The sequence below is a fragment of the Alligator mississippiensis genome, chromosome 1 (assembly GCF_030867095.1).
Source record: "Alligator mississippiensis isolate rAllMis1 chromosome 1, rAllMis1, whole genome shotgun sequence".
Taxonomy (NCBI): domain Eukaryota; kingdom Metazoa; phylum Chordata; order Crocodylia; family Alligatoridae; genus Alligator; species Alligator mississippiensis.
The window spans coordinates 107,307,893-107,332,706 of record NC_081824.1 but is presented as its reverse complement, the minus strand read 5'-3'; the positions used below and the strand labels follow the sequence as shown (position 1 = coordinate 107,332,706).

The window sequence follows — 24,814 nt, the reverse complement described above, 5'->3', positions numbered from 1 at the left end:
TATTTTTGGCACAGGTACCCAGTTTGTAGCTCTGTTCCATGTTCTAGGTGGAGGTGTAAATCTTCACACAGCTACTGAGCATGCACAGCAGGCTGTACTCTGGGTCACCATGTACACATCTCCAGACATGTGTGCTTGAGTATAAAGCCTACTTGTAGTGTGACAAAAATGTTGATGTGGGTGGACCTCCTGTGTTTTAGCTTAGCAGCAGGGGAACTATTCCAGGAAATGGGCAACCCAAGTGTCCAGGAAATGGGCAATCCCTCTCATCCAGAAAGGATTTGAACTTTCTCCAACATGGTGTTCTAACAACCAGGTCACAAGTTGGTTATTATCTAGTCCTCTGCTTGAAGCTGAACCACTACACCTTTTCTTCAGCATTCATTTGATACAGTGGGTATAGGTTGTAACTGTGTTGGTCTAAGGACATAGGCAGGGAAGGTTGTTTGGGTAATACAGTGGGGAAGTTTCTGCCTTATTGGGAAAAGGATTCAGGCTAGAACCCAGGGTCCCCTCCAGGGCAGAGAACATCTTACTGAGGTACACACCTGCTAGATTGTTTCCCTCCTCCTGACCTGAGATATGTCTCTCTTGAGTGCCCAGGAAGTAAAGTAAAATAGGTTTCTGCCCCAAAGTTGGTAGTTGTGGTGTCTTACCTGTGGAAACAAAAGATCTATGTGTACACTTGCCTGAGTGAGGATTTAATTTGAGAAAGATCAGTGAAATTTGCTTAATTCTACACTTTTTCATTATAGTGTGGCTTGGGAACAAGAAAAAATATTCATAACTCTTACTGACCCAAAGACTGTCATAGGAGGTGTGTTAGTATCTTCATCAGCAAGATGTTATCTACCACAGGAGAGATTCCAAACCCTGGTGAAGTTCATAACTGTGCTCATGTACCATCATCTCTAAATCTGAGTTAAACAGCATCTTACACTTGCTTGCCAGACTTCACCTATGCTTCATGCAATGCTGGTTGAAATCTATGAATATTCTTAGACTACAACACATGGACATGTCTGTGCAGATCCCCCAAGCAGTTATTTCACCATTAAATCAATAGAAGAACCTTTTTCATGTATGCATCAGTATCATTTTCTCCACCTTGCCACACCAAGAGGTTGCTGATGGAAATCTGGAGGTTCAAGGCCTTTGAACACTTCAGGAGATTCATCTTTGCATAAATGCTAGATCTCAGAGCCATTCATCTGGTGCGCATAGTGTTTCTACTTAGTATTTCACAGCTCCAGATAACAATGAACACCACAACAGCAGCATTTTATGACAACAGATAGAGAGGATCATGGTCAGCCCCATGCTACAAAAAGGTTGCTTTAGGAACTAGTACACTTGTCATCAGATCACAGCAGTAAATCAGCATCTACCAGTGTTACAAAACATCACAGTGGGCCAACTCAGCAGGATATTTTCAAATATCTACAAGGGGACAGTCAAGAACATATTCTACAGAGACTCTTCTAAGGATGGGATTACCCCAAATAGATCTATTTATGATAGATTAGAATAAAAATGCCTAATATATAGCACAACAGGGATCTGAACTTAGTTTTTTTGGTAGATTCTTTTCTCTTCTCATTAGACACCTGGAATCATATATACCTATCCCATAAATGCCAAGCATTCGGAAGAAACTCAAATAGGATTTACCTAATGGATAAACAGGACAAAGTATCATCCAGATAGTTTTGGTATTTGTACCTAATTTGTATCTATTAAGCGCTGTGGTGCTTAATAGCTTTTCCTAATTTAGTCACAGTGATCTTCCAGAACACAGGTCAGATCTTATGCTCTAATCCTGTATTTTTGCATCTGACAGTTTTCTATATGGCAACACAATCTTTAGAAGTCCCAGTTACTACTATTCTGAACTATCTGCTAGTCCTAAAACATTCCAACGTGTTCATCTGCTTCACAGCTGTACATTTAGCAACAAAATCAGCCCATCACCCTCTCACAACATACCTCCATACCTACAGTTGCTGTACTGTTAGGTCATGAATGGGGTTCAGGACTAGTGTATAAAGGATTGACATGGCAACTCATTCAATGAATGACAGAAGGACTTTATTGACTACAAGTACTCACTGATAGATAAGCTTAAAGCATAGAAAAATCCAGTATTTTTAGCAGAAAAAGTGAAAGCTTCTCACCAATACAGGCAAAAAAGCAGTCTCAGTTTTTTTCAGATTCTCAAGGCATGGATCCATTCACCAGACAATCAGCTAGGCTCAGCAGCAGTTTTTGTCAGAATGATTTCTCATTCTTGAAGTGTGCCCTGTTAACTATTTTGGACCTCTTTTATACCTTTTAGCTCACCATCTCAAAGCATTTCTGTAGCTGTGTAAATTAAGAGAATCCCAAGCAGTAATTAACAGGAAAATTCTGTTAATCAAACTGTTCATTATTGGTTATCAGAAAGTCCCAGTTTTGATTAAATTACTTTCCTCGGTAACAAGAGGTTATCGATTTCAACTAAGTTGGAACATATCAGTAAATTGATTAACAACCAGGAAAAACACGAGGTTTTTGAGGAGTCGTCCTTTGGAAGATCAAGGGAACCACTGAGGCAAAACAAGAGTAAATCAGGAGGAGACACCTATCAAAGCCTATATGGAGAACATCTCTTTCTACACATAAACACAAGTTAATTGCAAAGAAATATTTACTATTCTAATTAATCAAGGATAAACACATCACACAGTCACATACCAGACAAATAGGAGCCTGCTTAAAGTCATCATAAATATAGTAAGATAAGCTGGAAGTGATGCCCAATTATTTCTTTTCAGGAAGTCCAGCCGCAAACTCACATTCTCTTGTACTATGCAGTTGTCATCAGTATTTTGTAGTGTAACTTTTGTGAGTGGGCCCAGCTTAGCTTGAGTTTCACAGCCATCAATGGGCACATCTACACATCACCATATGGTGATGTTGCTATGGTGCTGTGCTTTAGTACTTCTTTTTTTGGAAGTACTAATCATGGTGCAGTAACTGCCATACTGCGCTGCGTGCACAGCACATGGTTAGATTTTCCTGCTATGTCGCCATAGCAATGCTCTAAAATGGAAGAGCACACTGCTACGGTGACATAGCTGCCAATTACATGTAGACCCACATGATAGCTACATTGCTGCAGTGCACCATACAGTGATGTAGTGTGACACTACGTCACCATGGGGCAACATGTAGATGCTGCCAGTATTCTTAAAATGTCTTGTTCATTTGTTTTTTTTCCCTGTCCAGTAGAGCCTTCATTCCTGAAACTAGTCATAATTTAGAAAGGTTAATGAGATATTTCTTTAATGCCCTAGTAGTTTGCCCTTTATGTAATCTACTTCTGAAAATAATTTTTTTAGTCACCATGGGCCAGTTCCAAATCATTCTCATAGGTACCTAAGAAAATGTAAGCACATGCTCATAAGAGACAGAGTAATTACATAGGCGCGTAAGATCCATTGTGATTGAGGTTGGTACTGGGAAGTGATTAAAGTTCATCTAACTCTCCATCACTATAGGCAGGTACAGAGCACGCCTGACAACTGAGTGACACCATCATCATACAAGCCGTGCATCTTAGAAATGGTGGAGGTGCTTGCCTTTTGACCACTAGCTTAAGGGTTAGAACACTTGACTGTGAAGTGAGAGATTCCCCAGCCTTAGGGATTCAAACCCACATCTCCTTCCTTTCAGAAATATTCCCTAATCACCAGACTACATCCTTTCCTGAATGATTTTCCCTTTCTTCTCTGCTGGAAACCCTGGAGCCCAAGATTTATGGAGCCATAACAATTCTCCAGTTTACAAGAACATGAGAGGAATATATTTTAATGCATATAAGAAATATCTTCCTGGGTGAAAACAATTATAAATTAAGATGTATTTTTAGAAATAACACTAGGTTTTTAGTCTTGAAATGAAGCAACTCATTAAACAATTTCCTTTGGGGATTAATTTTGATGGACACCAACATAGATTAGTCTGAGGCCAATAAGCTGTTGAGGTATAGGTCTCTGTATATATCTTTTATGGCAATCCTGACTAGTCAGATTAAAAGCTTCTTCATTCAGAGTCACTAACACCGATACTGAGAGTGAACTGTAGAACATACAAGATATTGATATTTCTAAAAAAGCTACTAGGTTTGCATTATACAAGGGTATTAAACTGACAGCCTATGTGTTGTACAGATAATTTAAATTCACACTGTGTACTACATGATTTGTTTCCCAAATGAATACCCAGCTTTCTTTCTTGTTTGGTTCTGTTGTGTCTTAGGATATCTTCATGATTTTTTTCTTATGTCACTTATGTACATGGAAGAGCTGTATTTATTTTTCTATATGGACACATGGAAAAAAAGTCAGTAGTTTGCACCCTTTTTTGTAATTTACACATAGCTGGATCTTGTCATTAAAGAAAAAATATGTGCTGTTTCTCTTGGTTGGTATTTTATCACACTTGCTATGTACTATATATAGCTCATTGGCAGTAAAAATTATTTTTTGTAGCTTTTAATGGCACAATTTGTCTCATCTACAGAAAGTATTTTTCATTACAAATCAAACCTTATGGTATGAAAGTCACCTATATGTAAATGTAAAGGTTCATTGATAAAAGCAGTGTCTTTTTCCATTTTATATGTCTTCTTCTTTTCTTTTCCCAATTTATTTGTACTATATCCTGAAATCACAGGAACACAGATTTTCATCTGAAATAAATCTATTTTTGATGAAAGACCAGTATGGGTATAGGGAAAGGAAGTGTGGCTTTATGCCGTGTTGATGTTTTCCTGCTGCTGGGGCCAGCAGGGAACACTTCAGTCATTGATAGATGTTAGAGCACAGTGCAAGCAGTCATCATTTGGACTCTTGAGCTGCTGTTGGGGCAGCTAAAGTAATGTTCCACAAAAGTTCTGACTCATGAAGAGTGAGGCAGTGCATCTTGCCTTGCCCCGGGTACCACTGCTAGTTGCTGCTGAATTCCTACTTACTAGAGTGTCCTGAACTTTCTTAAAGGGTTATGCACTTCGGAACGCTCACAGAGGGCTTCTGCAGCGGGAAGGGATGAACAATGAGGCCATGTGTCACTAGATGCTTATCCATCACAGAGTGAGATAAAGTGGGGAGGTTTATTTAGGACCCTCCATCTAATCTCTGGTTCTGGTGACAGCGGGTGCTAGGTCTCCCAGATGAGATGGGTGCATATAATCTAAGGAGCCATCCATGTTGGAAATGAATTTGTTTTAGCAAACTCCATGTCTAAGATTGGGTTGAATTTAGGGGTGAATTAAAGCAGATCTTTGACAGCAAGTTCTCATATTTGGGAAGGAAGACAAACAGGACTTGGGTACTGGAGAGTAAACTAGGTTTTAAATCTCGTTTAGAGAAAATTTTCTATTAGTATAATCTGTTATTAAAGGGGATTTAGTTAACATTAGTTTACTCAAAGCTTACTGTAATTTCTGCAAGGACATGACGTTCGGTTAGGCATTTAAATGCCATATCAGGATTATAATTGACACTAATTAGCATCCCTACAAGCTGTAATGTTCTCTCATTCCAAATAAGTGACATTCAAAAAATATGAAAATATTTCCCGATTTGAAAAAGCAAAGCAATGCCCATCTAACCCTTCCAAATACTCATTGCTCTTCATACTTATGGGGTCAATATATCAGTACCAATAGTATTGGTACTGATATAGTAAAATTTTAGTAAAATGTGTGCCATATTTTAAGGTATATAACCAACACAATGTCTATACTTACTGTACTTTACTTAACCATGCATGCTTTCTGAGCAAGTAAATCCAAGGACTTGTTCCATAGTTCTTTGAAGGCAACAGGAGGATGCCTGTTGCCTTCAATGGATTTTGTATCGGGTCGCAAGAATTTCCAATGATTCAGTTACATCCACTTACACAGAAACCGGCATCTATACAGAGTCCCATGCACTTGCATAGAGCTCTGTGCAGATACAGCAGCCCATGCTAAGTAATCAAATAACATAATCAGGGGTGCAAACCATAAGGTGATGACAGCTATAATAGAAGATATTAGGAAAGGACTAGTGTTACATCACTTGATCATGAGTTTAGCTTTTCATGCCATCCTTTGTTGGACTTGTTAGTTTTTTTAAGTCCTTAACATTGAATTCAACTGTATTTCTCTGCAGAGCCCATAAAAGAAAAACCTCTGAAGACTCCAGAAGTGTCAAAGGAGAAAGGTAATTGCAGGGGTTCATAAGTTGCATAACTTAATATCTGTGCATTATTGGAAAGGAGTCTTCATTGAAACTATGTCAAGGCTACAAGCAAAATGTTTCTATGCTGATCACCTCAACCCATAACAAAGTATTTCATTTAAATTTTACTTGTGGAAAAAAAAAATCAATACTGTTTTTTGCACTTTTCCATGTTAAAATAGTGATTGTGTATGATTTTTTTAAAATAAAAAATACAGTTTAAAAGACAATACTAAGTAGCTCTATTAAAAGTTTCATATGTGGCATTAAAATAACAGCAAACATACAGAGCTAAGATTAGATCTCTGACATAAATCTCTGACATTGAAATCAAATTCTCCTCATGGTATCCAGTGAAGGAAAGTTGAGTTCATGTGACTGAGGGCTTAGAACAGCAAAGCATGTAAGTACAGTACCACCTCATTATAATGAACCCCCATAGAATTGTGAGAAAATTCATTAAAAGAATGTATTCACTATAATACAATTAGTTAAACTGTTACCTCATAGTAATACCAAAAATTGTTCTTGTGCTGGGGTTCCTAAAAACAGGATTGTTTAGCTGGATTCATTATAATGAAGTTGCATGATACATGTTGAATGTTAAACTAAATGTTGTTCTTAAACCGAACAAATTGTGTTCTCAGTACGTATCCATTTTATCTTTTTGATTATAAGAACGATACATATGCAGGAAGTAAAATTCTGTTTTCAGTTAATACCCATATTGACTTTTTTATATTAAAGAATTTCCTGCCTGAAGAATGACATGTAATTTTGAGACTCCCAGAAGAAGAAAAATTTTGCTTACTCATTTGTGGCAGCTTTTGGCTTTCAGATCTAACATAGCCAACATTGTACCTACATCAATGTGTGCTAATTTTGCATTTGGATTTAGTAACTAAAAAAATCCAGTGCTGATGCCAACCAGTCTATAAAATTGCTTTCATCTTTTCTTAAATCATAGTTATTTCCTCTCTGAGATACAATCTAACAATCTCCTCTGAATACAAAAAAATAAAAAAAAATAAAAAAAAATACTGGCCTACTGTAGGTTTGCTATTTTTCATATCAAACTAAGTATAAAAGGACTAATGATGGTTTCCTTATATTTTCCTGCTTCTTACTTCCATGCTGTTATAGTCATTTAATTATCACATCTGAATTCTTTTCTTTCTCTATATCAAATTATCTGAGTTTTTTTCTTCTGATGTGGCATCTTAGTTCTCTATCCTGACTTCTGCTAAATGCTAAATGTTTCCATCCAGAGTCTGTTAAAAAAGAAGTGAAGCCTCCAACAGCTGCAAAGGAAAAGGGTAATTCTTATAAGTACATAGTCATGAAATAGCCATTTGTCCTCACTGTTATTGCCTCTGTACAATAGCTTGCACTTCACATCTTCTCTCACAAGTGACTAAAACAGGCATCTTAGTCAGTAGCTGTGATCCCTTTGCATGCACATAATGATATCTGAATACGAAATCAAAATAAAGATTTGCTACTTGTTTGCTCTAAGCCAGAGCGACCTCCTTCTCATGAACCACTAACAGAACTGCTAACTAATGGCCAAATGCATATATCTTTCTCCACACCCACATTTTAGGTGGCCAGCCCCTGAAGCCGAATCCAAAACTTATAGTTAAGCACCATGGCATCTTAGAAAGGTGATTCAGAAAACCTACATCCTTACAGGGAAGCTACTGAGAACTAGTAACTAGGAAATGCTAAGCACTTGGTCATATCTACCTCTCTGGAGCTTGGTCAACCCTACCTCTCTGGAGCTTAGGAATGTGAATCAAGGCAGACAACTTTTTTCAAATGAGTTCCAAACACAGAGTCCATTTCTGAGGACAGGCACAAAGAAGTCTACTTTGAAGAAACTGAGTAGGGCTCATTCTTTAAAAAAAAAAAAAAAAAAGGAGGTGGAAGTACCTATATTTGCTTTTTATATAATAACTGGGTGGTTAGAATACTTGACCAGGAAGTAAGAGACCTGGCTTATAAAACTTGCCTTAGCTTAGAGGTCTTATAACCCATCTCTCCTCAAGGAAGTGCATTAGCCATTAGAGCTAGACAGAACAGGGACTTTCTACCCTTCTTGTTGAAGCTGGGCCTCTTTGTATGGAAGACTAATATTTGTGAGGCCAGAAGAGTAGCTGGTATGAGTGACTAGAATCCAAAGACACTGCTTTCCCACTAATGATCCCTAACCAATCTGATACAGTCAGGCTCCTTCTTGTTTGCTCTCTTTCTGCTCTCATAAATCTTGAAGACTTTGCTGCAAAATGGTCATGGTTCAGCAGAAGAAAGAGCGGTAGACAGTTTTCCTTCTCCTACCCACCCTAGTTCTGGTGGTCTGGGCACTTTCCACTATGTGTCTTAATGCTGTCAGGGTACGGACATCTTAGAAACTACATCTTTAATTTCTTGAATAAGTATGCTTATCACTAGATTATCGTACAAAAGACAGGTAAAAGGAGACATGATTTGAATGCAAGTGGACAGCCTGCTGTGTTTTGTGCTGAAATTAATGTCATTGGGCATGCTTTGGGAACACCTACTGAACTGAGACTTTCATGGGCTATCGGTGCCACTCAGCATGATTTCTGGATGCAAATAAAGCATAGACTGCAGCTAAGCACTAGTGGCCCACACTGGGGCTATTCTTTTCATACATAGAAGGCAAAATTAAAGATACCAAGAGAATTGTTGGGTCCAAGACATATTACGGGGTGAGTTTAGACATGTCCAATTTAAGTAGTTGCTGAGCAGGGTTTTATTTGATTATAGTTTTCTTTGATTCCTAAATATTTTTTAGGCACTTGAGTCCTTCTTTGGATCTGAGCCTCAGTTCCAACTATACGGTTACATTTGGTCTTTAGTGACACCTCTTCAAGCCGGTTAAAGGCAGTGAGGATGCTCAGACTACATAAAGAATGATTTGCATCTATCCAAGATGACAGTAGCCTTATAGGAATGAGTGTAGTTCATCCTTCAGATCCCAAATTGAATTGCTTAATGAACTGAGCTGTTTTGGACTCCTAACAGATTCTCATGCCAGTCTGTGCTTTGTTTTATGTTTTGAATTATTCTATTGCATATTTCTAGATAGTGTATAAGTGTGTAACAGTATTACCTCTATGCTTCATTTTTTCTCTCTGATGACTTTTTCAGAGCTTACAAAAGAGAAAGAAGTGAAGCCTCCAGCTGTTGTCAAAGAAAAAGGTAAAACTATGCATTAGAAAGTCTAAATTACTAAGGGCAGAATCTAGTCATGTAGGTGACATTGCTGGCATTTATGCACAGCTTGTGAGGCTATTCTGTGTGCAGAGTGGAGGACAAGCATTCTCACAACTGCTGCCTGCTTTGTCAGGCAGGTACACAGCTCTGTACCTGCACTGTCCGTGAAATTCTACTTGGAAGAGCCCTATGATGGAGAAGGAGGAGAAGAATGACCCTCACACATTTTAGCCCCAGTAGCTGAGGGACTAGGGCACTCACCCAGAAATCAGGAAAGCAAGATCCTAGGCCCTACTTACACAGAGTGGGGTTGAACCTGCATTTCCCAGCTTTCCCAGCAGAGTGCTCAAACCACTACACAGGAGGTTAGGTACTATCTAGTCCCCTATTCAGTGCTCCTTCTAAAGCTGGCTCCTCAGGCATCTAAGAGAGGGAGGTATGTGGCGCTAGAAGGAAAAGGAAAACAAGATGTCTTCTGCTCAGGAAGGAAGGAGGCCCTGCTACCAATAGGACAGATGCTTCTCCATTCCTCTCCATCCATTTTGTCCAAGGAATACCAAATGCAAGTTGCAGTGGCTCAACTTCAAAAAGACTGCTGGAAAAGGGGATCTCAGGCATGGTCATTAGAACGCTGTTTTGGGAAATCAGAGAGACAAATCTTTAAATCTTGTATTGGTGACGAGAGCTTAGAGGCTGGGTTGTCCACTTCCTGGACAAGTGCCCTAACTACTCAGATAATCAGGGGTAATAACCCAAGAAGGCCTTGTCCCTCTTCCTCCAACTTGACACAAGAATTTCAGGACTTACACTCAGGTATCAAATACAGAGTTGCATACCTATGCAGCCAGAATACAGCATACTGCATACGCTTAGTTTCTCATTGAAGTCTCCTTCATTACATACTTTGTTCATGAATTGTGTAATCTTCCTATATCTACTGCTTCTCTTAAAGGAATAGTGTTCTATAGAATTAAAGGATAAAAAAGCACACATACAACAACCCTGCTTTTATAACAAAAAACATCACTCAAAATTACTGCTTATTCTTTTTACTGTATCCTGGTTCTCGGTTCCCTCTTCCTTGCCTGTGTATGCATAATAATTATACTTTTTTTTCCAGAGGTCACAAAAGGAAAAGAAGTAAAGCCTCCAGCTGTCATCAAAGAGAAAGGTAAAATTGTTTAATTACACTGTAATTACGCCCTGAAGTGAGACTGACATGTACAAATAAGAATCCTGTGTGAAGCTCAGTGACATGACTGAGTCACTGTGTCTGTACAGTGGTCCCAGACCATGAGCCCTTTTGGTTCAGAGCATAGATATTTAACTATTAAGTAAGTTGTATGCTTATGGTGATATTATTATTATGCTATCTATTGTCATGTAATAGTAATAGCCAGAAAGAAGTTGTTTCATCCCATCTCTGTTATATTTTTGGTTTAATATATTTTACTTACCCTACGTAAACACATCATTGCAAAATACTCAGCTTTCAGTACATTTAATTCTCAGCACTTGTTATCATATAATGAAATATTACAATGCACAGTGTATGTTTTTTTTTTAAAAAAAGGATTTTTAGATACTGATAAAATTGTTCCCGTAGATAATTGAATGCTCTCAGTTTTACTTATTCCTATTAAATTAGTTCAAATATGAATTAACATGAACAACATGAAACATTAACAACTCTTTGCATGTTGATTAAACATGACTGACTTATTAAAGATAATTTTTCTGGTTAAATGGGTAAATATTTTAACAGCAGATAAGAATCCAAAATAGGTTAGCAATGCAATAACAATAAATAGGACAAAGATACAGTGGCTGTACTTCAAAACAGCCAGTTGCTTTGAATAAATTAATAACTATTTCAGATAACTCAAAAACCCTATTACATACACATGCCCTGTAGAGTTCTGCAAATTATGAGTTAATGTTTTCTCTGACAAACTTTTTAAAAGGCAAAATTTTCAAGGGCAACCACTCCATGTAAAGCATATAGGTAATCCTGAGCATATTGGGATTGATGGAGTGATCATCACATTCAAAAAAAAATCATGATGGTTAGGATCAGGTGGTATAGAATCATAGGTTTATAGGAAATTATGGCTAGAAGGAACCACACAGCCTTATCTAATCTAACCCCTTGCTCAAGGCAGGATCAACCTGACTAAACCACCCTAGCCAAGTGTCTGTTCAACTTGCCCTTGAAAATTTCCAGGGATGGAGATTCCACAGCTTCTCTAGGTAGTCTTGAGTACCTTCATAGTCAGAAAGTTCCTCTTAATTTCCAACTTAAACTTCTTCTGCTGTAGCTTGAGACCATTGATCCTAGTCCTGTCCCCTACAGCCACAAAGGAAAGTCCATCTCAGTCCTCCCCAGATAAGTACAAGCATTACATCTAGATTGACCTAACCAAGTTTAGGTCAATTTACATGGTTGGGTGTGCAGTCATTGAGATCTTAAAGTGCCCTAAAAATGGAATGCTCAATCCAAGTTCACCTCAGAGGTGAACTAGCTTTAGATCAACTTGAGTTACCCTATCTAAAATGGGTTGACTTAGTCCAGTGAACAACTGTGTGTGTCCACAGCTCAGCCCCAGGCTTGGAAAGCCAGCTACTTGTCTCAAACCTAGGGCTGTGCTATTCTTACCCTTCCAACCCTGACTGAGCTCTTTTTAGCTTCCTGACTACCTTCCCAGACCAGGCAACATGCCCCACCCCACCACCGCTAAGACGAGTCAGCCTAGTGAACCCATCAACTCCTAACAGATCCACCAGCTCTGCTCTCCCCACAAAGTTATTTACGTCAGGCTGCTCATGCCACTTCTGGCAGCAAAGAACACCTGCATGTGCTGCTCCAGGGTAGGTTTAAGCAGCTTAAAATGAACCACCTAAACCTAAACTGAGTTCCATGAATACCATTTGCACTCTCCAGGGTCAAATTAATGCGTAGGCAAACTAGGCACATGCCTAGGGCCTTAAGTGAAGAAGGGGCCTAGTTATGCTTATTTTACATATTATAATTATTGAGTGAAAAAAGTAATATGAATATATAGTATTAAGTAGGGGCCCATTAATTTGTTTGCCTAGGGCCCACAAAAGGGTTAATATGGCCCAGGCACCCTCCATAATTACCCTTCAGGTATTTGAAGAGTGTTATCACATTTCCCCTGTGTTTTCTCTTCTCCAAAATAAATAATCCTAATCCTTCCAGCCTTTCCTCATAAATCATACTCCCCAGGCCTTTAATCATTTGTGTTACTCTGTGCTGGACGTATTCTAATCTTTTCATGTCCTTCTTGAAGTGTGGGGCCCAAAACTGGACTCAGTACTCCAGGTATGAGACCTTACCAATGCCAAATAGAACAGACAAAACATTTCCCTTGATTAGCAAATGACACTCCTGGTAACACAGCCCATTACATAAAGACAAAAATTCCAGATTTTAAACAGTCCCAAGCAATCTAGATTACATGTTAAAAGCAGTTAGAAACCAGCAAACCAATATAATCATCTCCCTAGATATAGATCATGGGAGAAAAGGAAATATTTGTCATTGCACAGAACATTTGTCCATTTGGCCATTGGCTGCCCTTGGATTAAAATTATAAATATGTGTCTTTCTTTACAGGCAAGACAAGTATAATATAGTGTGGTAAAAATATTTGAGATACTAATTTTCTAGTAGTATCTGTCAATGTTATGGAAACCCACTACAGCCTAGGTACTAACTGAACCAAGCAGTGGTGGCCATCCTCAATGTTTCCTCTTCAAATTGCCAGTGCTTCATAAACATTTGGCATCTGTTCTTTATAGAATTGGTAATTTCTTACAATTAAGTTATAATAAAAAGTTGAGTATACAAAAACTCTGGCTGTCCTAACACTGAATTAATCTGACAATGTCAAGTTATTTACTGACTTCATTTAAAAATGTTCAGTCAGCAAGCCAAAGTCTCAGACATTTTTTTAAAGTTCCTTTAAAACCCTTATATCCAAATACCCTTTAGTCTCTTTCAAAGTGAGTCTATTCAAATTTGTCAGGTCCCACTAATAGGTGAGAGTAGTCGATGCATGGTGTCATGAACTTTATTATAATTAGAAGTGTTTATGGGTATTGTTACAGTCCTCCAGGATGTCCAGCTGAGTGGATAGAGCTGGGGATTTCTGGGGTGGGGATCAAAAGCCAAGAGTCAGGAACCAAATATCAAGCCAGGGGACTAACCCTAATGAGGGGTCAGGAAGCAAGCTGAACTCAAACCAAAGTCTGAAGTCCAAGGGGCTGGATATATGATCAGGGATGCTGGGGCAGAAACCAAAAGATACCAGGATAGGAGCTACTCAGGACTAGAGACCAGTAGGTTGTGCAGCAAGGTTCAGGTGCTGGTGGAGTTTCTTAAAAGCAGACCTAAGACCAATCAGTGGGAGAATCCAGGGTTCAGGTGGCCCTGGTTTAGGTTTATCTAGCCCAGTTAATCAGGCTTCAGAGCAGAAACCTCACTGTGCTCATCCCCACAAGCACACACATGCAGTTTTCAGTCCCTCAAACCCATCTGCAGCACCACAGACCACATGCACTGCACGTGCATGCATTTGCCATGCTGCTAATTCCCAGTGTAAAAAAAAAAACACACCAAAAAAAAGGCGAGGCAGTGTACATGGCTGCAATGTGAGGCACCCAAAACTGGAGCCCGGCTGGCCAAAGCCATGCTCCAGCTGTTGGCAGGCTTTGTGCATTGAGATCACCACTGCTGCAGCCCCAGGACCCCAGATATGGCTGCTGGGGCCAGCTTAGGAGCTAGCCCCATCCTCCTCTACCCCACCTGGGGCAATTTGCTGCATGCCAAAAAGTGCATGCAAGAGCATGCCCAGGGACAACTAGCAGTGGCACAAATATGTGATGCTCCTATGTGTCCCTGGGAAATACACATTCTTGCTCATGGGGATGCACCCACTTAATCTATTTTAAGGGTTTACAAGTGGCATGCACACATGCAATGATCAAATAATGCCTTTCTATGGCCAATTTTTAAATTAATTTCTTGCACTTTTTCAAACTTTTTCATGATTTTTGAAGGCATCCCAAAATAAAGGACTTTTAGCTAAAGGAATTCTAGGTTCCCCAGGGAGGAAAGAAATTTCTAAAGGATTCTGAGACTCAACAACAGTTAGGACAATGCTGATTGGGTTGGGAGCTGGTTTGGATGTATTTTAGTGGCTATCCACAAAATGGTCCAGGTTTTTGGATTTTCCCAGTTTTTGAGAGAGTCTAAAACCCCAGTTGGCAGGATTATCAGGAAGGCGGATATCTGGAAATACTGGCAGGACTCTCAGAGGGGCTAGATAGTAGCTAGATGAGAGGGTAAGAACCATGACTTGTCTTTTTATTCTGCCTTCAACCTATATGGTTTGTTTTTCTTTTGTAATTCCTTTCCTGTAGATGATAAATCCTTTTGTTGTTATGTCATCTTACTGATTGCCTGTGGTAAAGGGTAATCTCAGGGTGAGTGATATTGCATGCTAATGCAATCTACGGATGGAAAGGAGGACCTAAAATTCCTTCACGACCCAAAAGGAAACTATCAGGAGCTGGCAGAGCTTTCCCTACTGCAGTTGTGGAGTCCAGTGGAGCTGGACAGTGGAGCTGAGATTTGTAGGGATCAGGAATTAGCTCAGGCCAAACCTTGTTCCTTGGGACAACAAGACAGCAGTGAGAAACTTGGGGCAGATAAGTTTGTGAAATAGAACAAGTTTAAAAATGAGACCAGAAATATGCCCCAAAATTTACAATGTTTGGAAACATTTAGGTAGATACTTAAACAGATCATGTGCAATTGTGGCCCTGTTGAAGTTAATGGCTGTTTTGTCAAGATTTTCCTCACACCTCAAACCTTTTTATGTTTTATATTGTTCTCAGTAAACATGCATAACACCTAACTCTGCTTGTCACATGTATTAACATTTTCTTTTCCTGAAAACTGTTAAACTAGCATATACTTGAAAAAGCAAACATTTCTGTTTGATCCTAACTTGTAGATTTCAGCCTTTCCAGAGCTAAGACATGACTGTGTGACTGAGGATTTTGTGAACACGAAGTAAACGCAAAACAGAAAATCAAAGAAAATTCAGTCAAGACTTTTGTTCTATGTGCAAAAGTACTCAGCAATGCAAAAATTGTTAGTTAATTTAAACAGAAAACATTGCTGAAAATATTATATAATATAAAACATTATAAAAACAACATGCATAAATATTACGTTGGGTAATAAGTTTAGTTCAGGTTGCTGTATGTTACATAGGAAAGTATCTGACAATTATAAGAAAATTATATTAGAAAGAAGTATTTTAAATAGATTAAAGCTAGTGCATTTCTTATTATAATGATAATTAACCTTTGGAATTCCTTGCCATAACACATTATAGGACTTAAGATCTCAGTATAAAACTCATAGTTACTTGAAAATGAAATCACACTAATACCACATTTTTTGCATACAGCATGTTCTGGAATAAAATATGAACCTTATTTTTGAAAGGCAAAATGAAAAAAAAAAGTCCTTGTTATAACTGAGGGCTTCATTAAATGTTATGCTGTGAGCCACATAAATGTTGATCGGTATTAGTGTTAGCTGAGGTTTGGAGTATGTTGAGGACAGCAGGAGCCGGCAGGATTGAAAGTAAAAATCCCCTCTCCCCCTTGCATTTTGGGCTTCCCTGGGGCTCCTCCACTGCCTTTTGGGGCTCCCCCCACAACTTACTTGTGGCTGCCCATACTATCTGTTCCAGGAGAGCAGGCAGGGAAGGCTTAACTTGCCAGCCCAGCCCATGCTATCAGTGCTACTGGGCTCTTGTACAGGCTGAACTGGCCCAAAATGCAGTGGCAGTGGCAGCAGATGGTCATGCAGATTAACCCTTCCCTGCCTGCTCCCCCAGGACATACAGCACAGGCAGCCACAAGTAAGTGTGGGGGAGCAGTGAGCAGGGATTTGGGTGCTGGGGGTGGGGAGTGCCCCTGATCTGGGCCAACAAGGGAGGGGGTGCAGATGGGATGTTTACACTAAGGTGTAGCCTAGCATGGATACAGCTTAGCATAACACCAGCTGGGTAACACAGATCAGAGATAATCCTGCCCTGGAGTGGCATAACTTTGAGGAGTGCTTAAAACTAGTTTCAGGTGTTAATCTGTGAACAGTCCAGATGTTAAGAGCTCCAAGAGCCACCCAAAATTTCCATGCAATGAGGTCCCGAGTAGCAGGAACTAAGGATGTGAGCCTGTGCATTGTTCTACTTGAAGGCTAAGGACAGAAGTTACACATAAACTGGTTTAAGTGATCAGAAACTGGTTTAAACCTATAACAGAACAGAAGTTCAGTGCACATAAACTAGTTTCAAAATGGCTGAAACTGGTTGAAGATAACCCTGGTTGAATGTAGTATCCGACTTAACTGATTTGGATCAAACCAGTTTATGTAACTTCCCAGACCCCTTCCTGGTTCAAATTAAAACACAGTCCCCCAGCATACAAGCATGCTTTCTAGCCCTGGGCTGGACTGCGCTGTGTTGTCTGCTTCAGCAGAGAAGTGTTGGGGGGAGGGGGGGAACCGGGGACTGCCCCCACCCCAGACAAACCCCAGCTGGGATCTGAGGCCAGGGAGAGAAGTTAAACTTCCCTTCCCCTGAGTACAGAGCTGCCCTCCCCTGCCAAAAATTTAGTGCTGGCTGCAACTATGGACTAAAAATCCCAAAAGCACCTGGAAGCAGGAAAAGGAAGTGATGGGCAACCCTGCAGAGTCCTGCTGCTGTGATTCTGGACTGCAAATCCCAGAGACTTTAGGCGCAGCAGGAAAAGGAAGTGAACACACAGCCCATGCTGGCTATGTGGCAGAGAGCCATGCTCTAGTGCCTCCCATCTTCTGACCTGAGCCACTGCAGGCATGTGGCTGCATTTCCAGAATCAGAAGTGAATGTCTGTCCAGTTGTTTCTGAGTTTAATCTCTGTAGTTTAAACTAACCTGCAAAGACTAAATCAATTCAGCCACAGGCTTATTGGTTGCCTGTACTTAGCCCATGTAAGTAACATGCAGATTTTACTTTTATTTTTGCCTGGTAAAATAGAATGTGTTTTTTTTTTTCTCATATAATGCACACTGCAATCTCCAGAAGCTATTTTTTAAAGTATGTATTGTATACAGGAAAAGTATGTATATTGTTCATGTTTGGGATACAAGCTAGCTAATAATTGCCTTAGGCCAAGTCCATATTTAGAAAAGGTTTGTTGGTATAGTTATGGTGGTAAATATAGATTATACTAGCAAAAAAGTTTTTGGTGTTATAGCTTAAGCCAGTTTCTTGAGCAGGATAAATTATGTTTGCAACAGCACTTTTACCAGTACTACTGTGTCTAAATCAGGGTATATACCACAGTAAGTCAGTAAAAACACACCAATAAGCAGCATTACCGTAGCAGCAAAAATTTCTAGTGTAGATCTGAAGTAAAGTTCACTGAACAAAAATATACAATATTCTGCAGAAATTTTCTAAACTAAATTATTTTCTTGTTCATGTTATTTTATCTTCAAGTGACCTGTAAATGTTAACAAAAATATACACAGCTAAAAAATATTTATGATTCTTTCTTTTTTTTACCTTTCTCATTTCTTCCTAAGCATAATTGACTATATTAATTGATAAGAATAGATTTTATTTGTAAAATTAAGAAAGCAACACTTTCAGCTTTCTGACACCAAGCTCTGTTTTTTCAGCTTATCAGAATGTTTTCACCTTTCTAAGAGCTAAATCCTATTTTGCGACGCATAGGGGTGCATGGGGGGTGCTGGTGTACCCCCTGACAGGCAATGCAAGTGCCGGCTAAGGAGTGGGCCTGCCAGGTGAAGTGCCACTGGCACTTCTGGGATTGCGCTGCTGGCACTTCCAGAAGCACCGCTTGCGCTTCCTGGTTGGCAAAATCAGCCACAGAGGGAGCCCCCCTAGTTGGTATAATCAGCCGTGGGTGGGGCACATGTGACCTCTGACTCAGGTGGCACCAGTCATCCATGGCCTTAGTGGCACTAATGTTTTAGCACTTATACACAGCTTGGGTTCCATGTAGCTATTCTTCCCCTATGCTTCTCTATTAAGCATACTCAGTAGGCTATATAGAGGCCTGAGGTGAATAGAATTGTCCTGGCATGTGCACTTTGTAGGTCCTAAAATTTTACTTGCAGAGAATCTTGACTAGCACCTATTAGATGGTGGAAGAGGTGGCAGCACCTCCCACTTTTTAGTCCAGTAATGTAGAGGCTAGGGTACTTGCCCATGGAGTGGGAGTCCCAGATTCTATGGTCTTCTCACCAGAGGGGATCTAAACCTGCATTTCCTACTCCCCAGAGAAGTGTTGTAATCACTAGTCCATAGGTTGAGCATTATTCAATCGTCTCCAGTCATCTTTTGAAGTTGCCCCACTACCCCTTCCTTTTAATATTGCTTGGATAAAATTAACACCATTTGGAAAGTGCCCTGAGGATTTCCTAACCCATGCTCTGGAGTACTTTACAGATTTCTACTGAACAATAGTGGGAAGTTCCAAAGGTCTTAAATATTCTACACTAGGGATGTCCAACTGGTGTCCCGCAGGCCAGATGTGGCCTACGGAGGGCCAGTATATGGTCCTCAGGCTGAATCCAGTCCACAAGAAGTTCACGTACAATCTGCAGGCCCCAACAGCCATTGCTCCCACTGTCATGTAGTTGGGAAGGGACCAGAAGTCTGAGTGCCACCTGTGTAGCCTGCACACCAGAGGGGGAATGGACCCATGTGCTGCTGATGGCAGTTGAGAGTGGGGGTGAGCCACATGTCAGCTGCACAGCCTGCACGGTGGGAAGTACAGGTGGAGTAGCATGGTAGGGAAGAGGGAAGGCTATGTATCAGCAAAGCGGATCCCAGGGCCCACCCACACAGAGTGCATCTGGTACAGTGTAGCCTTCAACCACACCAAAGATGGGTAGCCCTGTTCCAGCAGTAGTATAACTGAGCAGGTCAACCAGGATGCAGACCTAGGCACTGCCTTTCTTTATGGGGGCAAATGAAGCCCTTGCCGCAACACTGGCTGATCAATGAGCCATAGCAATCCATTATGCTACTATTTATATCATAGAAACATAGGTATTTGGGATCATTTTTAAAGAGTGGTGGGTTGGGGGGTGGGGAGGGTTTGTTTGTTTGTTTTAAGCTGTGGCTGCTTAAAAAGAGAGAGAGAAAAAAAGTAAAAACAGAGCTGGGTAGCATATGTTTGTGCCCTGTGTATAGAATATTTCTATTGCTGCTAAAGCTAATTGAAAACCTACCCATAAGAAAAGGCTCTGGTTGTATCTGTGTATGCAGGCAGTAAAGCAAACCGAACAGCTAAGCTACAAATTAACTGTGTTCCAAACATCTAGGTTTGCAACAAGGAAAATCTTATTTAAGTTGTCTTTAAAGATTGGCTTTTAGTTCAACTGCTTCAGGTTCTGAAAGATTACTTCTATTTCATTTTTTTTCTTTTTCTGTTCCATGTTGACAGATCTTCATAAGTCATTTTTATCTACAAGAATTCATATGCATGCACTGTGTTCAAAATGTAACTAACCCAGTGATACTGAATATGTATGACAGGACATTGACATTTTGTCAGAAAAGTGTAACCCCAATGTGTAAAGTGGCTTTAAGCATTTGAGTGCAATGCTGTGCTTCATTAGGCCTCTCTTTTTTAACAATGATAAGTGACATGTCAAATAGATCATACAATCAGGGTTTGAGAAAAGTCTTTGTAAAAGAGAAATGTTCTAGATGAGGTTATAGGCCCATTGCCCTGTGGAAAGTCATAAATAGAAGGTCACAGTTACATCTCTTCATACTTTTTGTTCAGCCAAATGACAGCATACAGGGAGTTTCTTTAATAGAAAATGTAAAATAAATCAAAGAAATGTAATGGTTTGAGTAGCATTGCCTGTTTGGATAGAAATCAGAAAGTTTGGTTTTAATCTTACAAGGTAAGACAGCAGTATGAAGCCTTTTACTAATTTGAACTACAGTTTGCAGTTCACTGCTGGCCATATAAGCCATATATCGAACTGCATTATGTCATGCATAATAAGATAGCAACCTTTCCACATATCTCAATAAAACAAAAATTGCCATACAGGCCTGCCACCTTGTCTCAGATATATGGGCCCAGGCACAGAAGAGGGATCCTGTTCTCCTAGAGCAGGGGGGAGATTATTTGGGCCCAGGGGCCACATAAGGAGTTGTAGTAAGTTCTTGTGGGCCAGGTTAGCACCCACGCCCTGCCACAACAAATCACCACAATTCCCTACGTAGGATGGGACCATGGGTGGACAGGGAGCAGTGTTCAGGAGCAAGGTGGGGCAGGGTCATGGGGTGGCCCTTGCTCTGTTGGGAAAGGGCATGTGTGCACGTGGATGGAAGGGAACTGGGAGCTGGAGCAGCAGCTCCATGTGCTGGGGCAGGAGACACCCAGCTGTAGCTTCCTCCCGGCCTGGAGCAGTGGAGCAGGAGCAGGAAGAGGAGTCACTGCAGGAGGTGAGGGGAGCCAAGCAGCAGCCACACCAGGAGCAACATGCCGGAAGTTGTGCACTCTGGCTGGAGCCGGGCCAGTGGGCATGGGCTGGAGTTCCATGCAGGCTGCCCTGGGTGGGGCTCAGCCCCATGCATAGCACCAAGGGGGCAACTGCAAGCCAGATCCAATCAATTGGCAGGCACCCCCCTACAGGCTGGATCCAATCAGTTGGCAGGCCAAATCTGGCCTGCAAGCCATATTTTGCACCCCCCTGTACTAGAGGATCATTTAGCTTCTCCCAGTGAAAAGCCTGGTGCACCTCCAGACTTGCACTTCCACTGTGGCAATAGAAAACCTTGTGTATGAAAGCAATGAGGGAATCAGCTACAGGAAATGCAAAATTCCATTACTCAGAACTGCAGATTATACACCTCAGGATTATAATCTCATTATAGATGATTTTAGGATACATCTTCTCCATAACTCTCCAGCTGGCCCCACTGAATCTAGTACTTTGGGCATAGCTTCAAACAGAAGGTTCCTCTACCCAGTGTATTCTGTTGAAAGATAGGTAGAGCATTTTCTTTGAAAATGGGAGTAATGTGTTTTAATTCCCCTAGTTTAAGGAGGATCTAGAATCCAGGCTTCACACTACCTATGCAGGGGATGAAGGCTATTGAGCAGAAGGTGTTTGGCACCTTACCAATCAGTTAAACCACCCAGAAGTAGAACTAAGCATAATGGATTATAAGCAAACAGAGATTTAATATTTCCTATTCACTACCTGTAGACATCTCCAGGCTTTTGAAATTGTCCTCCCCCTGTTGCCTGTATAGCCCCCTACACACTTAAACTCATTAAAATAAATTCAGTCTCCTAGGCTGGTACCCCTGAATGTAGGCATTTCCAAGACCAAACTGAATCGGTCTCAAAATGCCTCCCAGAACTCTAAAGTTCCTTAACTTTTAAAACCTCTAGGGGAAAAAAAGCAATGTGCAGAACTCCAGGACAGCCTTCAAGGTACTGTCCAGTGTAAATGTTAGGTGTTGGAACCTTGCCCAGGCCTCCAACTAATAGGAGTGCTTCCTCCAGTGCTTAAATCCAGCTAGCAGTGCTAATACCTCCTGCCAGTGTTCAGGACATATGGACCGCTGTGTTTGCTTGTTGTACAGGAGTACTGGAAGAAGAGTTCCAAGAGATTTTTCCCTCCTTTAAGTCTAAATGTAAAGCTAAAGTCACATTACATCAGTGGATCATACTGTTAGATCTATACTCTTGCCATCACTTTGGAGAAAAGGTATATGTCCAATACTTAAGCAGCCTTAATACACTTCTTTTATTATCTAAATAGTTGAAACCCCAGCCCATGGACTTACATTTGCTTTTTTGTTAGGACATGCAATGCATCCTCTCTCACCTAAGAGTTACTTGTTTCCATTATTACATATGTGATTGCAGTAATGATTTGTAGGTACACAGGCTCATTTCTTTTCAAATTCAGCTCAAGTGGATAACATTTTGCTAACATCCTAATAACATCTGGGAACTGGGTATTATAAAAGATCAGAACATGAAAGTCAGGTTATATAATGGAGGTTTCATTACAATATCTTCCTCAGCCATTAGTAATCAAATGGATGAACATAATGAATAGAAGTTCTTTCTCCAGATCTATTCACTAGAAATGGACCAGGAGAAAAGAAAGGGCAGCAAAGGTGCTTCCTGCTATTGAATTAAATTAATTCTGAACATTGGAGCTCCAGACAGTTAAAAGAGCTAAATTTTCCTCTAAGTTCTTTACAGTGGATTTCTTTAACAGTATCCCTTAACAGCATGATTGAAATTTCCATTGATATGGAAAAGTTTGGTGAACCTATGTAAAACAGAAGATGGATATAAAGAAATGGCTTAAGGATTTGAGAACAGATTTTTCTATTAAAAATACTGAAAATTGTACCTTGTGCGTAATAATACCCAACTAGTGTAAGGAGGGCTCCTACTGAAATTTTTTTATGGCAAAACTTCCATAATTTCATAAAAAAGTAGGATCTGTCTTAGGGGATAGTGTGAGTAGTGCCTCCCATTGGTGATCCTCAGGGAGCAGGCAAGAGAGCTACAGGAGGATGTGGCAAGACTCTGAAGCATCCTCTGCCCTGAGGACTTCAACAATTCAGTGTTGAAGGAGAGCCCTAGGACTGCAGGGGTAGGACTGTCACGGGCAGTACTAAAGAAAGAAGAGGATGTGGACTCCCAGGAAGGTGAAAGTTGGAAGCTTGTGACCTTTAGCAGCAAGCACAAGTCTTCATCTCCACCTGCAGTGGCTTGCCTAGAGAACAGATATGGAGTCCTAGCAACAGAGGAGGAGAAGTATGTTCCATTGGTAGAAGAGACCAGGCATCCCCAAGGTGCGAAGGATCAAGACTCCTGCCACTAAAAGGAAGAAATAGGTGATGGGTGGAAACTCCCTTCTGTGAGGGGGTGGAGGCATCCATCTGTTGGCTTGATCTGCTGTCTTTGGAGGTCAGCTGCTTGCCTGAAGCCTGGATCCAAGATGTCACTGAAGGATTACTGAGACTCATCTGACCCTCTTACTACTACCCCATGCTGTGCATCAATGGGGTGCTAATGATACCGCCAGGGATGACCCTGAGCAGATCAAAAGTGACTATAGGGCTTTGGGTGTGGGGGTTTTCTCAATCTTTCTGGTCAGGGGGAAGGGCCTGGGCAGGAGTGGACAAATCCTGAAGATCAATTCATGGCTGCAGTGATGGTGTCACCACCAGGGCTTTGGCTTCTTTGATCATGGGATGTTGTTCCAAGAAGAAGGATACCTAGGAAGAGATGGGATCTACCTGATAAAGAAAGGGAAGAGGATCTTCACAGACAGGCTCACTAACCTGGTGAGGAGGTCTTTAAACTATGTTCACTGGAATAGAGACCAAAGCCCCATGGTAAGTGGGGAAGTGGGTGAAGTAGAAGCACAAGCAGGAAGGGGCAAAAGGGAAGGCCTTCCTATTCTTCCCAAGAAAACAGGGCAATTGGCTAGTTACCTTAGGTTTCTGTACATGAATACAGAGCCTGGGAAACAAGCAGGAAGACTTGGAAGTCCTCACACAGTCATGAAACTATGATGTGATTGGAATAACAGACTTGGTAGGATAGCTCACATGACTGGAACACTTGGTAGGATAGCTCACACGACAAAAGAGCTAACTCATGGCCAGTCACTATACCGGCCCGCCCCTCTGTCTACGGCAGTCTTCCCTGTCTCACCTGCCATGATTTACAATAAACTTGATGTAAAATGTGAGAGGCTGCCCATTTATGCCCCAATGTCTAGGGCATTACACATGGCTTTGACCTACCCTATACTGTGTCCCATGCCTCACAGATGGCATCCACTATGTGGCTTCAGCCCCACACTGGGCCCCAAAGTCTGATGTTCGGACCCTGACTAGATCCTTCCTAATCAGGCGGACTCAATCCCCACCATCATTCAGGATTGTCAGCTCCCTAGACCTCTTTTCCTCTTGGGCATGGCTCCCCTCTGGGACCTTTGGCCACACAGGCTCTGGCCCACCTCCAGGCCAGCCAGAACCACAGGCCCCCTGGCTCAGAGCATCCCTCGTGGTGATTACTGTAACCCTTTTGACCATCCTGGTCCTGGCCCCAGCATGACCAGTTAAGGGTTTTGTCTAGGCTCTTGCACTGCTCACCCACTCCCTCTCACATGGGTCCACCTTCTCAGG

General features: G+C 40.9%; 1 protein-coding gene across 1 annotated transcript in view; it reads left to right on the top strand.

Moving 5' to 3' along the window:
• The window catches only part of LOC102575231 (triadin), a 191,077-nt gene that overhangs the window by 80,635 nt on the left and 85,628 nt on the right, over window positions 1–24,814 (top strand). Inside the window, exons 16-19 of the mRNA XM_059724101.1 lie at window positions 6,198–6,248; window positions 7,535–7,582; window positions 9,441–9,491; window positions 10,627–10,677. Of these exons, the coding sequence (XP_059580084.1) occupies window positions 6,198–6,248; window positions 7,535–7,582; window positions 9,441–9,491; window positions 10,627–10,677 (201 nt within the window). The remainder of the gene's footprint in view (window positions 1–6,197; window positions 6,249–7,534; window positions 7,583–9,440; window positions 9,492–10,626; window positions 10,678–24,814) is intronic.